The 15,052-nt window shown below is 39.4% G+C and overlaps 1 protein-coding gene across 1 annotated transcript; it reads left to right on the top strand.

Annotated features, from left to right (window-relative positions):
• The first annotated feature begins 7,051 nt into the window (after positions 1-7,051).
• Positions 7,052-11,512, top strand: LOC138338759 (uncharacterized mitochondrial protein AtMg00860-like). The gene is made up of 2 exons (XM_069289847.1): positions 7,052-7,403; positions 11,352-11,512. Exons 1-2 carry the CDS (start codon positions 7,052-7,054, stop codon positions 11,510-11,512), a joined length of 513 nt encoding a protein of 170 aa, XP_069145948.1.
• The last annotated feature ends 3,540 nt before the right edge of the window (positions 11,513-15,052 follow it).

Genomic DNA, 15,052 nt, shown 5'->3' with positions numbered 1-15,052 from the left:
TGAGTATATTAACATCTTTCAAGATTCATTATCTTTATTTCTCTTGAGTTGGTACGTGACACTCTGCTCCCTCATATTCATCAATCCTCTTGTGTCGGTACGTGACACTCCGATCCCCTACTACTATGTGTCAGAACGTGACACTCCGATCCCCTAAATCTACCTGTCGGTTCGTGACACCCGATCCCCTAAATGTACGTGTCAGTTCGTTACACCAGATCCCCTAAATCTACGTGTCGGTTTGTGACACCCGATCCCCTAAATCTACGTGTCGGTTCGTGACACCCGATCCTCTAAATCTACGTGTTGGTTCGTAACACCCGATCCCCTAAATCTACGTGTCGGTTCGTGACACCCGATCCCCTAAATCTACGTGTCGGTTCGTGACACCCGATCCCCTAATCTCCTTCTATCAATTCATTAAGACTTCTTTCTTACGAAGGCATCATCAATCCCATTATTTTAGTTAATCAAGCCTTCTTTTATACCAAGGCCTCATCATTAACAAAGAGATTAGGGTTTTGAAAGATTTGGGAATCAATATCTTCATCATGTTTATATAATCACAATTATATAATTACATTCATGCAAGCATACAATTAAGCACATAGAAGGTTTTACAATATTATCAATACATATCATTCGCTATTAAGAGTTTACTACGAATATCGTAAGAGAAACCATAACCTACCTCCACCGAAGACTAGTGATCAAGCAAGCAAATTCCCAAAGCTTTGTTCTTCTTCTCTCCTTGTTCGTTCGTTTTCTCCCTCTCTTGTGCTTTCAAATTTTCTTATTCCAACCCTCTTTCTTTTACCCTAATTAGTATATAATTAAGAATAAAAGATGGAAATAATAACCCACTAATTAACTTAAGGTTAACTCTTTTAACCCCCATGTAATTAGACTTATTAACATTAACCCACTAACATTATAATTAAAGCACGAATAGTCAAAAACGTCCCTTAAAACGTATAAAGAAATCCGACCCAGACTGGGATTTCGCAGTCTGTGACGGTCCGTCGCGCCTGCGACGGTCCGTCCTGCTGCCCCGTCACAAGATTTAGAGACTCAATTTTCCACCAGAGTCTGTGACGGTCCATCACACATGAGACGGTCCGTCCTGCCATTTCGTTACGAAGTTCAGAGAGTAGATTTTTAGTACCCAATTTAAGATTTCCTAAGTGTTTTGCAACAAGACCCTGCGACGGTCCGTCGTGCCCATGACGGTCTATCGTGGGGTCCGTCTCCTCAGCCTGTTTTTTTCAGAAATAAAATTTGCTACTCAAAATAACTTAACAGGTCGTTACACGGTTAAAGATAAAGTTCCCAAAGAATGAATGAGGCCATCCTCAAATGATGCACATAATGAAATAAACGATACCAAAGGTGTATAGATAAGATAATCAAAAGGTTAGATAGTGTTAAATAATGACGCTAGGTTATTCTTGGTCATTGCACAACAAACTTGATGAGAGTCTTAAACTACATCCTAGGTATGAGTGGTGATTGCACTAGTATATGAAAGAATGAAAAACGAAGTACGTATGAATGAATGAAGCAAACTTTTGTGTTTGCTAATGAAGGATCCATAGTTGACATCGCATATGTTGAGCCGTCATATTAAGAAGTCCAAATGTCAAGTCCATGATGCCAAGGTCTCATGACATATTTAAGAATGATATGAAGTTCGTGATAGGATATGTGAAATATGTTATCTGTTCTTGGCAAAATGATAAGTTTGATGATGCATGTTACAATCATGGAATGACTTTCCAAATCCAAATTTGGCAACTACATTGAATTTACTAATCCAAATGTCGAAAGTCCACTAAATTGACTTTCATAAATAATGTTAGGAAAGATCTATTCTTTCTCATGCATGTCCTTGTTGTGTGCTTGCATATACCCATACTGAGTACAAGTGTATTAATTTCATATAACTATTAATTTTTTGGTGTAGGCACATGTGGTTATTATATCGTACGTTACAACGCTAGCTATTTGGACATGGAGCTTTCATCCGAAATTGGTAGGCCATCATGATTTTGAAGCTTTCTACTGTTATTATCTAGATCAGATGTAGGTCTTAGCCAGTGGAGCATGTTCCACTAGTGTTTCATTTCCCACTTCATTTTAGATTTTGTATTGGTGACGTTTATTAAAGTACACAGTTAATTTAGCTATGAACTATTTATTTCATTTGATGATCTTAACGTTAAATGGTTGATTGTGAATATTTATGAGTTTAACTAGAATGTCTTGTACAAATGTTATATAACAAGAAGTTCAAATTTTGCGCAAAAATTAACATAGATGAAGTAAAAATGACGTATGTAGGTGTAACGACCCATTTAGTCGTTTTGAGCAACAGACTTCAATTCTGGGAAAACTGGCAGAAGCGACGGACCCCACGATGGACCGTCAAGGGCACGACGGACCGTCGTAGGGTTTCGTTCCAAAACACTTAGAAAATCTGAAATTTGGTACTGAAAATCGACTCTCTGAACTTCGTGACGAAATGGCAGGACGGACCGTCACAGGCGTGACGGACCGTCATGGAGACTTCAGTGAAAATCCATTCTCTGAACTTTGCGACGACCTGCAGGACGGACCGTCGCAGGCACGACGGCCCGTCACAGGTTTCGCAAATCCCAGGCAGAATCGGATTTCCTTACACGTTTTAAGGGACGTTTTGGGACTATTATTTCCTTAATTATAGATTTCATGGGTTTATATTAATAACTAAAATTCTTGGGGGTTAAAAGAGGTAACCCTAAGTTAATTAGTGGGGTATTATTGCCATCTTTGATTCTTAATTATATACCAATTAGGGTAAAAGAAAGAGGGTTTGAATAAGAAAAATAAGAAAGAACAAAAAGAGACAGAAAAAGAAAGAGAACGAGTGGAAAGAGAGAGAAACGAAGAGGATAGCAAGGATTCTTAGAAGATAGCTTGTTGATTTCAATTCTTCTGTGGAGGTAGGCTATGGTTTCCCTTACGATATTCATAGTAAACTCTTAATAGAGAATGATATGTATTGATAATATTGTAAACCCTGCTATATGCTTAATTGTATGCTTGCATGAATATGATTATGTGATTATGATAAGATAAGCATGATGAAAATATTGAATCCCAAATCTTGAAAAGAAACTTTGATATACATTATTATTGATGATGCCTTGGCATAGAAGAAGGCTTGATGAATTAAAGTAATGGGATTGAGGATGCCTTGGTATAGAGAAGGCTTGATGATTTACAGAATGATATTAGTAGATCGGAGTGTCACCTACCGAGACATGTAGGGGATCGAGTGTCACGAACAGACACGTAGATTTAGGGGATCGGGTGTCACGAATCGACACGTAGAATTAGGGGATCAGGTGTCACGCACCGACACATAGAATTAGGGGATCGGGTGTCATGAACCGACACGTAGATTTAGGGGATCGGGTGTCACTAACCGACACATAGATTTAGGGGATCGGAGTGTCACGTACCGACACAAGAGGAATAATGAATATGGTGGAGCGGAGTGTCACGTACCGACACAAGAGATATAAAGATAATGAATCTTGAAAGATGTTAATATACTCAATCTAATGAACATGATTCCCAAATAAGTATGGTATTGGGGCTTGAGTCCTCATGTGTGAATTTGACGGTAATTGTTAATGATATAGTGCTTGTTGTTGCTACATGTTGAGTATCATAGTTGATTTTATGATATTACATGGTATATACTGTTTTCTATTTTGAGTTGGCCGATGATATCTACTCAGTACCCGTGCTTTGTACTGACCCCTACTTTTATTGTTTTCTTCTTGTTATTTGTGGAGTGCAGCAAATGTGCCGTCATCTTCGACTCAATAGTAACTCAAGCCAGTCTTCGTCACATCGGATCTTTAGGGTGAGCTAACGTTTCTAGCTTTGACTAGATGTTCTCCTTCATGTCTTGATGCCTTGAACCTCCGGCGCGGACTAGCTTCTTATGTATTTTTAGCTTCTTAGAAACTCTTAGAATTAGTAGTTTAAAGTAGATGTTCTTGTGATGATGACTTCCAGGTTTTGGGAATAATAGATGTTGAATATTGATAGTTATTGAATTGGGTTTTATTAATGAGTTTAAGTCTTCCGCATTACTTTATGTTTATATTATATTGAAATGTTAAGGTTAGATTGGTTGGTTCGCTCACATAGGAGGGTAAGTGTGGGTGCCAGTCGCAACCCGGTTTGGGTCGTGACAAACTTGGTATCAGAGCATTAGGTTCGTTGGTCTCATCATACAAGAACAGGTCTAGTAGAGTCTTAAAGAACGGTTGGGGGACGCCTTTACTTTTCCTTGAGAGGCTATAAGACTTTAGGAAAATTTCACTCTTTCATTCTTTCTTTCGTGCTATTACTTGGATCCAATTGGTATCTAGGTGATACAATTTGGTATCTGACCATCTTCACTCTATTTCGCAGATGGTTAGAACTAGAGCAACGACCGCGCCAGCAGCGACACCGGCTAGACAAGAAATAACTGAGCCAGCCATTGGGGCGGTGGCTCGAGGAAGAACAACGGCAAGAGGTCGTGGTAGAGGTCGTGGGAGGACGTCCTCTAGGGGAAGAGGACGAGCACCTAGCCCATCTGATACTAGGGCAGTGACTCCTCCACTGACTGAGGAGGTAATAAGAGAAGGGGAGGATGGGGAAACTGAACAAGTGCAAAATGAGGAATGCCACCCCAACCTACCCCAGAGATGATCAATCAGGTTCTCGCCTATCTCAGTGGGTTGTCTGATCAGGGCCAGACACCCCCAGTGTTCTCTGCACCAGCACCTCAGGCTCCGGAGGTACAACATGCGCCTACTATCGCTCCCCGCATGGATGTTCCATTGGAAATAGGCATGTTTCCACGTCTGACTACTGGGCCTATAATGACAAATGACCAGCATGAACTTTTCAGTAAGTTCTTGAAATTGAAACCTCCAGTCTTCAAGGGTGCTGAATCGGAGGATGCTTATGATTTTCTGGTTGACTGTGACGAGCTACTACACAAGATGGGTATAGTAGAACGGTTTGGTGTTGAGTTCGTGACTTATCAGTTTTAAGGGAACGCCAAAATGTGGTGGCGGTCACATATCGAGTGTCAGCCAATAGAGGCACCACCTATGACTTGGGCCTCATTCTCTAGCTTGTTCATGGAGAAGTATATCCCCCGGCCTTTGAGGGATAGAAAAAGGGATGAGTTCCTGAGCCTAAAGCAAGGTAGGATGTCAGTCAATGCTTATGAGGCTAAGTTCCGTGCACTATCTAGATATGCCACTCAATTATGTTTTAGTCCCCAAGAGTGAATTCGGCGGTTTGTGAAGGGGTTGAGGTTATAATTGCGGATTTCGGCCTTACAGATAGCGGCAACGGCAAAATCCTTCCAAGAGGTGGTAGACTTTGTGATAGAAGTGGAAGGAGTGAAGCCAGACGACTTCACCACAACATCGACATCAAAAAGGCTTCGAAAGGGAGGTGAGTTTAATGGTTCTTACACTAGAGGACAGGGTTCGGGAAGTTACGCAATCCGACCAATTCAGTCTTCACTACAGACTGTAGTTGGGGGACCACCTCAGACCGGTCAACACTTCTCCGAGGGGCATATGATCGACTCCAAAGAATGTTATGGATGTGGGGAGATTGGACATATTAGGAGAAATTGTCCCAGACCAAGTTATAGACCCCCAATAGCTAGAGGTAGAGGCGGTCATGGTAGAGGCCGTTATTCTGGAGGACGTGGTGGTCGAGGTAATGGTGGCCACCAGAACGGCAGAGGTAATGGGCAAACTGGGGCCACTACATCACAACATGGTAGGGGCAACGGAAAGACGAACGATAGGGCCCATTGTTACGCTTTCCCTAGGCGGTCTGAAGTGGAGGCATCTGATGCTGTCATCACAGGTAATCTTATGGTTTGTGATTGCATGGCTTCTGATTGTTTGATCCTAGATCCATGTTTTCTTATATATCTTCCTCATTTGCTAATGGTCTAAATTTACATTGTGAATTTCTTGATATGCCTATTCGTGTTTCTACTCCGGTGGGTGAGTCTGTGGTAGTCGAAAAGGTATATAGGTCTTGTTTGGTAAACTTTGTGGGGAGCAACACTTATGTAGATTTGGTTATCTTAGAAATGGATGATTTTGATGTGATTCTGGGTATGACTTGGCTTTCTCCGCAATTTGTAATCTTGGATTGTAATACTAAAACGGTGACGTTAGCCAAGCCCTGGACAGACCCGTTAGTGTGGGAAGGTGACTACACTTCCAATCCGGTCTGCACCGTCTCTTTTCTTCGTGCTAAGAAAATGATTAGTAAAGGGTGTTTAGCTTTCTTGGCACATCTCAAGGATGAGACTACCCAAGAACCTTCGATCGAATCGGTTTCAGTAGTTCATGAGTTTTTGGATGTGTTTCCTGCAGAACTTCCTGGTATGCCACCGGATAGAGATATTGACTTCTGTATTGATCTCGAACCGGGCACACACCCCATTTCTATACCCCCTTATAGAATGGCTCCCGCAGAGTTAAGAGAGTTAAAGGCACAACTTCAAGAGTTATTGAACAAAGGCTTTATTAGACCATGTGCATCTCCTTGGGGTGCTCCGGTTTTGTTTGTAAAGAAGAAGGATGGGAGTTTTCGAATGTGTATAGACTACAGACAACTGAACAAGGTAACCATAAAGAACAAGTATCCTCTTCCCCGCATTGATGACTTGTTCGATCAATTACAAGGTGCTTGTGTCTTCTCTAAGATTGATTTGAGATCCGGTTATCATCAATTGAAAATATGGGCAACGGATGTGCCAAAGACTGCTTTTCGAACGAGGTATGGGCATTACGAATTTGTAGTGATGTCTTTTGGTCTTACGAATGCCCCTGCTGCGTTCATGAGCTTGATGAACGGGATTTTTAAGCCATATTTAGACCTCTTCGTGATCGTATTTATTGATGATATATTAGTATACTCAAAGAGCAAGAAGGAACATGAAGAGCATTTGAGAATGGTATTGGAAATGTTGAGGGAGAAGAAGCTTTATGCCAAGTTCTCTAAGTGTGAGTTTTGGCTAGATGCAGTGTCCTACTTGGAACACGTGGTTTCTAAGGATGGAGTGATGGTGGATCCTTATAAGATTGAGAAAGTGAAGAATTGGGTAAGACCCACTAACGTGTCAGAAATAAGGAGCTTTGTTGGGTTAGCTAGCTACTACCGCCGATTTGTCAAGGGATTCTCTTCTATTGGTTCCCAAGTGACGAACTTGACTAAGCAGAATGTTCCATTTCTATGGTCGGACGAACGTGAGGAAAGCTTTCAAAAGCTTAAGACCTTGTTGACTACCGCACCTATCCTTACCTTGCCAGTAGAGGGTAAGAACTTCATTGTTTATTGTGATGCATCCTATTCTGGTTTTTGTGCAGTACTAATGCAAGAGAAGAGTGTGATTGCTTATGCTTCAAGGCAACTACAGGTGCATGAACGTAACTATCCGACCCACGATTTGGAATTGGCTGCGGTTGTGTTTGCATTAAAGCAATGGAGACACTATTTATATGGGGTTAAGTGTGAGATCTATACGGATCATCGTAGCCTACAGTATGTATTTACTCAAAAAGATTTGAACTTAAGACAGAGGAGATGGATGGAGTTACTAAAGGTCTACGATATCACTATCTTGTATCATCCGGGAAAGGCGAATGTTGTAGCGGATGCCTTAAGTCGAAAGGCGGGAAGCATGGGAAGTCTAGCTCACTTGCAAGTTTCTAAACGCCCATTGGCTAGAGAGGTTCAGACTCTAGCTAATGACTTGATGAGATTAGAAGTAAATGAGAAGGGAGGATTGTTGGCTTCTGTGGAGGCAAGATCTTCCTTTCTTGACAAGATTAAGGGAAGACAGTTTGATGATGAGAAACTAAGAAGAATCCAAGATAAAGTATTGCGAGGGGAGGCTAAGGAAGCACAAATCGATGAGGAAGGTGTTTTGAGAATCAAGGGAAGGGTATGTGTACCCCGCGTCGATGATTTGATCAACACTATTCTGACAGAGGCTCATAGTTCAAGGTATTCTATACATGCGGGTGCAACTAAGATATATCGTGACCTAAACCAACACTTTTGGTGGAGTAGAATGAAGCGTGACATTGTGGATTTTATTGCCAAATGTCCAAACTGTCAACAAGTAAAGTATGAACACCAAAGGCCCGGAGGAACACTTCAGAGAATGCCCATTCCGGAATGGAAATGGGAAAGAATTGCAATGGACTTTGTGGTTGGCCTTCAGAAGACAATGGGTAAGTACGACTCCATTTGGGTGATTGTTGATAGGCTAACTAAATCTGCTCATTTCATTCCGGTCAAGGTGACTTACAATGCAGAAAAGTTAGCCAAACTTTACATCTCGGAAGTGGTGCGATTGCATGTGGTTCCACTATCCATCATATCAGATAGAGGTACGCAGTTTACTTCTAAGTTTTGGAAAACATTGCATGCGGAATAGGGTACTAGGTTGGACTTTAGTACTACGTTCCATCCTCAGACCGATGGTCAGTCTGAAAGGACGATTCAAGTGTTTGAGGATATGCTTCGTGCGTGCGTGATAGAGTTTGGTGGTCATTGGGATAGCTTCCTACCCTTAGCGGAGTTTTCATACAATAATAGCTATCACTCAAGTATTGATATGGCTCCATTCGAAGCATTGTATGGTAGGAGATGTAAGTCTCCCATTGGTTGGTTTGATGCATTTGAGGTTAGGCCTTGGGGTACTGACCTTTTGAGGGATTCGATGGAAAAAGTGAAGTCTATCCAAGAAAAGCTTCTAGCGGCGCAAAGTAGACAAAAAGAATATGTAGATCGAAAGGTTAGAGACTTAGAGTTCATGGAAGGTGAACAAGTCTTGTTGAAAGATTCGCCCATGAAAGGGGTGATGCGGTTTGGAAAAAGGGGTAAGCTAAGTCCAAGGTATATTGGACAATTTGAAGTACTTAAGCAAATAGGGGAGGTGGATTATGAGTTAGCCTTGCCCCCAGGGCTTTCCGAAGTGCATCCGGTATTCCATGTGTCGATGTTGAAAAGATACCATGGGGATGGAAACTACATCATCCGTTGGGATTCATTTTGCTTGATGAGAACTTGTCTTATGAGGAGGAGCCTGTTGCTATTTTAGATAGAGAAGTTCGCAAGTTGAGGTCAAGAGAGATTGCATCCGTCAAGGTGCAATGGAAGAATCGACCGGTTGAAGAAGCCACTTGGGAGAAGGAGGCGGATATGCGAGAAAAATACCCACATCTGTTTACAGATTCAAGTACTCCTTTTCGCCCCTGTTTTCCTTCTTTTGATCGTTCGGGGACGAACGATGGGTAAATTGGTATCTAATGTAACGACCCGTTTAGTCGTTTTGAGCAACAGACTTCAATTCTGAGAAAACTGGCAGAAGCGACGGACCTCACGACGGACCGTCAAGGGCACGACAGACCGTCACAGGGTCTCGTTTCAAAACACTTAGAAAATCTGAAATTGGGTAATGAAAATCGACTCTCTGAACTTCGTGACGGAATGGCAGGACGGACCGTCACGGAGACTTCAGTGAAAATGTATTCACTGAACTTTGCGACGACCTGCAGGACAGACCGTCGCAGGCACGACGGCCCATCACAGGTTGCGCAAATCCCAGGAAGAATCGGATTTCCTTACACGTTTTAAGGGACGTTTTGGGACTATTCTTTCCTTAATTATAGATTTCGTGGGTTTATATTAATAACTCAAATTCTTGGGGGTTAAAAGAGGTAACCCTAAGTTAATAAGTGGGGTATTATTGCCATCTTTGATTCTTAATTATATACAAATTAGGGTAAAAGAAAGAGGGTTTGAATAAGAAAAATAAGAAAGAACAAAAAGAGACAAAAAAAGAAAGAGAACGACTTGAAAGAGAGAGAAACGAAGAGGATAGCAAGGATTCTGAGAAGATAGCTTGTTGATTTCAATTCTTCGGTGGAGGTAGGTTATGTTTTCCCTTACGATATTCATAGTAAACTCTTAATAGAGAATGATATGTATTGATAATATTGTAAACCCTGCTATATGCTTAATTGTATGCTTGCATGAATATGATTATGTGATTATGATAAGATAAGCATGATGAAAATATTAAATCCCAAATCTTGAAAAGAAACTTTAATATACATAATTATTGATGATCCCTTTGTATAGAAGAAGGCTTGATGAATTAAAGTAATGGTATTGAGGATGCCTTGGTATAGAGAAGGCTTGATGATTTACAGAATGATATTAGTGGATCGGAGTGTCACGTACCGACACATGTAGGGGATCGGGTGTCACGAACCGACACGTAGATTTAGGGGATCGGGTGTCACGAACCGACACGTAGAATTAGGGGATCGGGTGTCACGAACCGACACGTAGAATTAGGGGATTGGGTGTCACGAACCGACACATAGATTTAGGGGATCGAGTGTCACGAACCGACACGTAGATTTAGGGGATTGGAGTGTCCCGTACCGACACAAGAGGAATAATGAATATGGTGGAGCGGAGTGTCACGTACCGACACAAGAGAAATAAAGATAATGAATCTTGAAAGATGTTAATATACTCAATCTAATGAACATGATTCCCAAATGAGTATGGTATTGGGGCTTAGGTCCTCATGTGTGAACTTGACGGTAATTGTTAATGATATAGTGCTTGTTGTTGCTACATGTTGAGTATCATAGTTGATTTTATGATATTACTTTGTATATACTATTTTCTATTTTGAGTTGGCCGATGATATCTACTCAGTACCTGTGCTTTGTACTGACCCCTACTTTTATTGTTTTCTTCTTGTTATTTGTGGAGTGCAGCAAACGTGCCGTCATCTTCGACTCAATAGTAACTCAAGCCAGTCCTCGTCACATCGGATCTTCAGGGTGAGCTAACGTTTCTAGCTTGGACTGGATGTTCTCCTTCATGTCTTGAGGCCTTGAACCTCCGGCACGGACTAGCTTCTTATGTATTTTTAGCTTCTTAGAAACTCTTAGAATTAGTAGTTTAAAGTAGATGTTCTTGTAATGATGACTTCCAGGTTTTGGGAATAATAGATGTTGAATATTGATAGTTATTGAATTGGATTTTGTTAATGAGTTTAAGTCTTCCGCATTACTTTATGTTTATATTATATTGAAATGTTAAGGTTAGATTGGTTGGTTCGCTCACATAGGATGGTAAGTGTGGGTGCCAGTCGTAACCCGGTTTGGGTCGTGACAGTAGGCTTGTCTGCAACCTATGAGTGGTTAATGACGTCGGTCTTGTATGATGTCTAGATTCCGGTCTTGACAAAGATGAAGTTTACATTGATGTTAACGTTGACGTTTATGTTTACATTCACGTTCATATTGACATTCAAGTTTACGTTTACATTAACGTTCACGTGCATGTTAAAGTTCACGTTAATGCTGACATTCATGTTGATGTTAACATTTGACCTTGACATTGACACTCACATTAACATTTACATTTATGTTGACATTCACATTGATGTTGACGTTGATGCATGTTCCTATTGACGTTGATGTTCACACTGATTTTGACATTGATGTAGATGTTGACATTGAAATTTATATTGACGTGGACGTAGACATTGATATTTATGTTCAAATTGTCATCGATGACAACTTTGATATTAATGTTTATGTTGGCGTTCATGCTCACGTTAATGTTCACATTCTTAATTGACGTTGATGTTAACATTGTTGTTTACATTTACACTCCTGTTGAGGTTGACATTTACAATCACGTTGATGTTATGTTGACGCTGATGATTGTATCTACATTGATGTTCACAATGATGTTGACGTTCACCTTTACATTTGCGTTTAATTTCATTTTAACCTCAACATTCATATTGATGTTTATGTTTATCTTCACGTTGAAGTTGAAGTTGACGTTAATTTTGACATTGACATTTATGTTTACATTGACATTCACATTGATGTTGACATTGACGTTCATGTTGATGTTAACATTAACGTTGATATTGTTATAGATGTTTACGTTTACATTGATATTTACAATGATGTTAAAGTCGACATTCACGTTGACGTTCAAGTTGATGTTTACTTTCACGTTCATATTGAAGTTCACATTCACGTTGATATTCACGTTCACATTTATGTTCATGTTCATATTAACATTTATGTTGACATTCACGCAGATGTTTATGTTGAGGTTGATGTTGACGTTCACATTGAAATTCACGTTACCATGTTATTGACATACACATTGACGTTCAGGTTTATAGTAGCATTGACAATCTTTTAATGTTTACATTGCCGTTCACTTCATATTAAAGTTGAATTCACATTGATGTTTACGTTCAAATTTACATTGATGTTAAAGTTCACATTAACATTCATGTTAACGTTTACGCTCATCTTTACGTTAATGTTGATATTGATATTTACGTTTATGGTCACACCTTTATAGGTGTTCACATGGTCGTTGATATTAATGTTGACGTCCACATTTATGTTTAAATTGACATTGATATTGACATTCATGTTAACATTTATATTAACATTGATGTTGATGTTCACATTCACGTTGACATTGACGTAAAAGTTTACGTTCATTTTTACATTCACGTTCGTGTTAACGTTCACATTGATTTGTACGTTTATGTTCACATTGACGTTCATATTAACCTTTACATTGAAGATCACATTGAAATTCACATTGATGTTTATATTCACGTTCAAATTGACGTTGATGTTTATGTTAATGTCCACATGCACATTCACTTTGAGATTTATGTTGCCGTTTACATTAATCTTGAAATTGACATTGACGTTCACATTGACTTTGACGTTAATATTTATGTTAACATACACATTGACGTTCATGTTAAAGTTAACATTCACGTTCATATTTATGTTAATGTTCACGTTAATGTTCACGTTCATGTTGACATTGACCATCAAGTTAAAATTCATTTTATATTGATGTTGACGTTCACATTTACATTGACATTGACATTCATATTCATATTAATATTGAAATTCACATTGACGTTCAGATTTACATTCACATTCACATTGACGTTGATATTCACATACATATTTATGTTGACATTTACAATGATGATTATGTTGACATTTACATTTATGTTGACACAGACATTGACTTTGACGTTGATGTGGAATTTACGTTTACGTTGATCTTCATGTTCGTGTTTATGTTCACGTTCACATTTATGTTGACGTTCATATTGATGTGGATGTTGACATTGATATTTACATTGACGTTGACGTTGACATAGACATTGATATTGACGTTTACATTCATTTTGACGTTGACGATGACATTCATATTGATGTTGATGTTGAATTCACGTTTAGGTGTTCACATTGACATTGATGTTCCAAATGATATTGGTATTGACATTTATGTTGACGTTGACATTTATGTTGATGTTGATGTCGATGTAGATATTGACGTTCACAATGACATTTACAAAAAATAAAAGGGGGTTGTGGGGGTACGATACCACAGCCCTTTAGCCAAATAAATGGAGAATCTAAGGAGAAAAATAAAAATAGAATGTTGATATTGGGGATCGATCTAGGGTTCTAATATTGGTTCCCTTGCGCAAATTCAATATAGATGCATAAGTCAGACGTGAGTTAAATCTTAAATAATAATGCTGCCCACATAGATTGAAATCGAGATCATGGCATACACACAAGATGCATAAGTCTTTAAATACATAATCTTAGAAAGATATGAATCACATAAAAGAACTATTAATGAATCCTCATAACTTCTATGTATAGACCCATAAGTCTAGCATACGTTTAGAAATATAAGTGAACGTAAGATGTATGTAATGAAATGATGTAACCCTTGAATGGTTAAGTACGAGTTTAAAACAAACTAAATGTAATGATGAGATGAGAAATCATCTATTGAGCTGTGATGTCCTCATACTAGAAGCTAGCTTCAATGACGTATGAGTTAAGTGTAATGGAACTTTATACAGAGAACCGTTAGACTATCTATGAGCGATGATGCCTTCTTTCGCGAAGGACGGAGGTTCACGTAACTCTCTTGAGATGAGACTGTCCAGCATGCGGTGTATGTGTCTCTTTAGATCTCATAGTCTTCGAATATATAATGCCAATATATGGATCTGGCAGGGTTAAATTCCCATGCATGCTAGCATGTTCCGGGTCAACGTGGCCAGTGATTACACCTTTTTTTATATGGGGGAGACGTTGGATTTAATGATGCTTACATGATCAATGTCGATTAAAGTTAAAGTTCCCAATGAATTAATGAGGCTAGCCTCAAATGATGTACACAATGAATTGATACCAAAAGTGTTAGGATAGGATAATCAAGATGTGAGTTAGACTAAACCAATGATACTAGGTTATTCTTGTTCATTGCAAAGCAAACCCGATGAATTTCTTAAACTACATCCTTGGTATAGCTGGTGTTTACACTAGCTTACGAATGAATGAAATAAAGTTCGTATGAATGAATGAAGCAGACTCTGTGTCTGTTAATAAAGATTCCCTAGTTGAGGTCCCATATGAATGAATGTTTTAAATGATATTATGTGCTAGAGGGAGCAGGCGAAGCGTGTCGTTCGTAATTGAAGGAAAGATACCACTACTTCGCCTCTTTGTTGGACCGCCGGCGCGATGCTATATTATGTGTGTTATGTGTAAAATGTTATGTGTTGTGTGCAATATGATAAGTATTATGATGCATGTTATCCTAATGTCATGACCTTCGTAATCAAAATTTTTGAAAGTTTACAAACTTTCCTAATCCAAATCGGGAAAGTCCACTGATTTAACTTCCCATAATCATGTTCTTATGAAAGAGCTATTCTTTCTCATACATGTGCGTGGTTTGCGCTTTCATGTACCCATACATAGTACAAGTGTGTGCTAACCCTATATAATTCTACAATTTTAGGGTCAGGCACAGGGTGACGCTAAAGCTACAGGTTGACACT

This window comes from Solanum lycopersicum, chromosome 10 (genome assembly GCF_036512215.1).
Source record: "Solanum lycopersicum chromosome 10, SLM_r2.1".
Taxonomy (NCBI): Eukaryota; Viridiplantae; Streptophyta; class Magnoliopsida; order Solanales; family Solanaceae; genus Solanum; species Solanum lycopersicum.
Note: the sequence above shows the minus strand (reverse complement) of the source record. Positions and strands in the feature narration are given on the sequence as shown.

Bases quoted from the DNA above. Each gene is read 5' to 3' on its own strand.
- LOC138338759 (XM_069289847.1), top strand. From the start codon at position 7,052: ATGTTGAGGGAGAAGAAGCTTTATGCCAAGTTCTCTAAGTGTGAGTTT. The intron at 7,404-11,351 runs GTAAGAACTTCA...TATGATGTCTAG, and splicing joins CCTTACCTTGCCAGTAGAGG to ATTCCGGTCTTGACAAAGAT.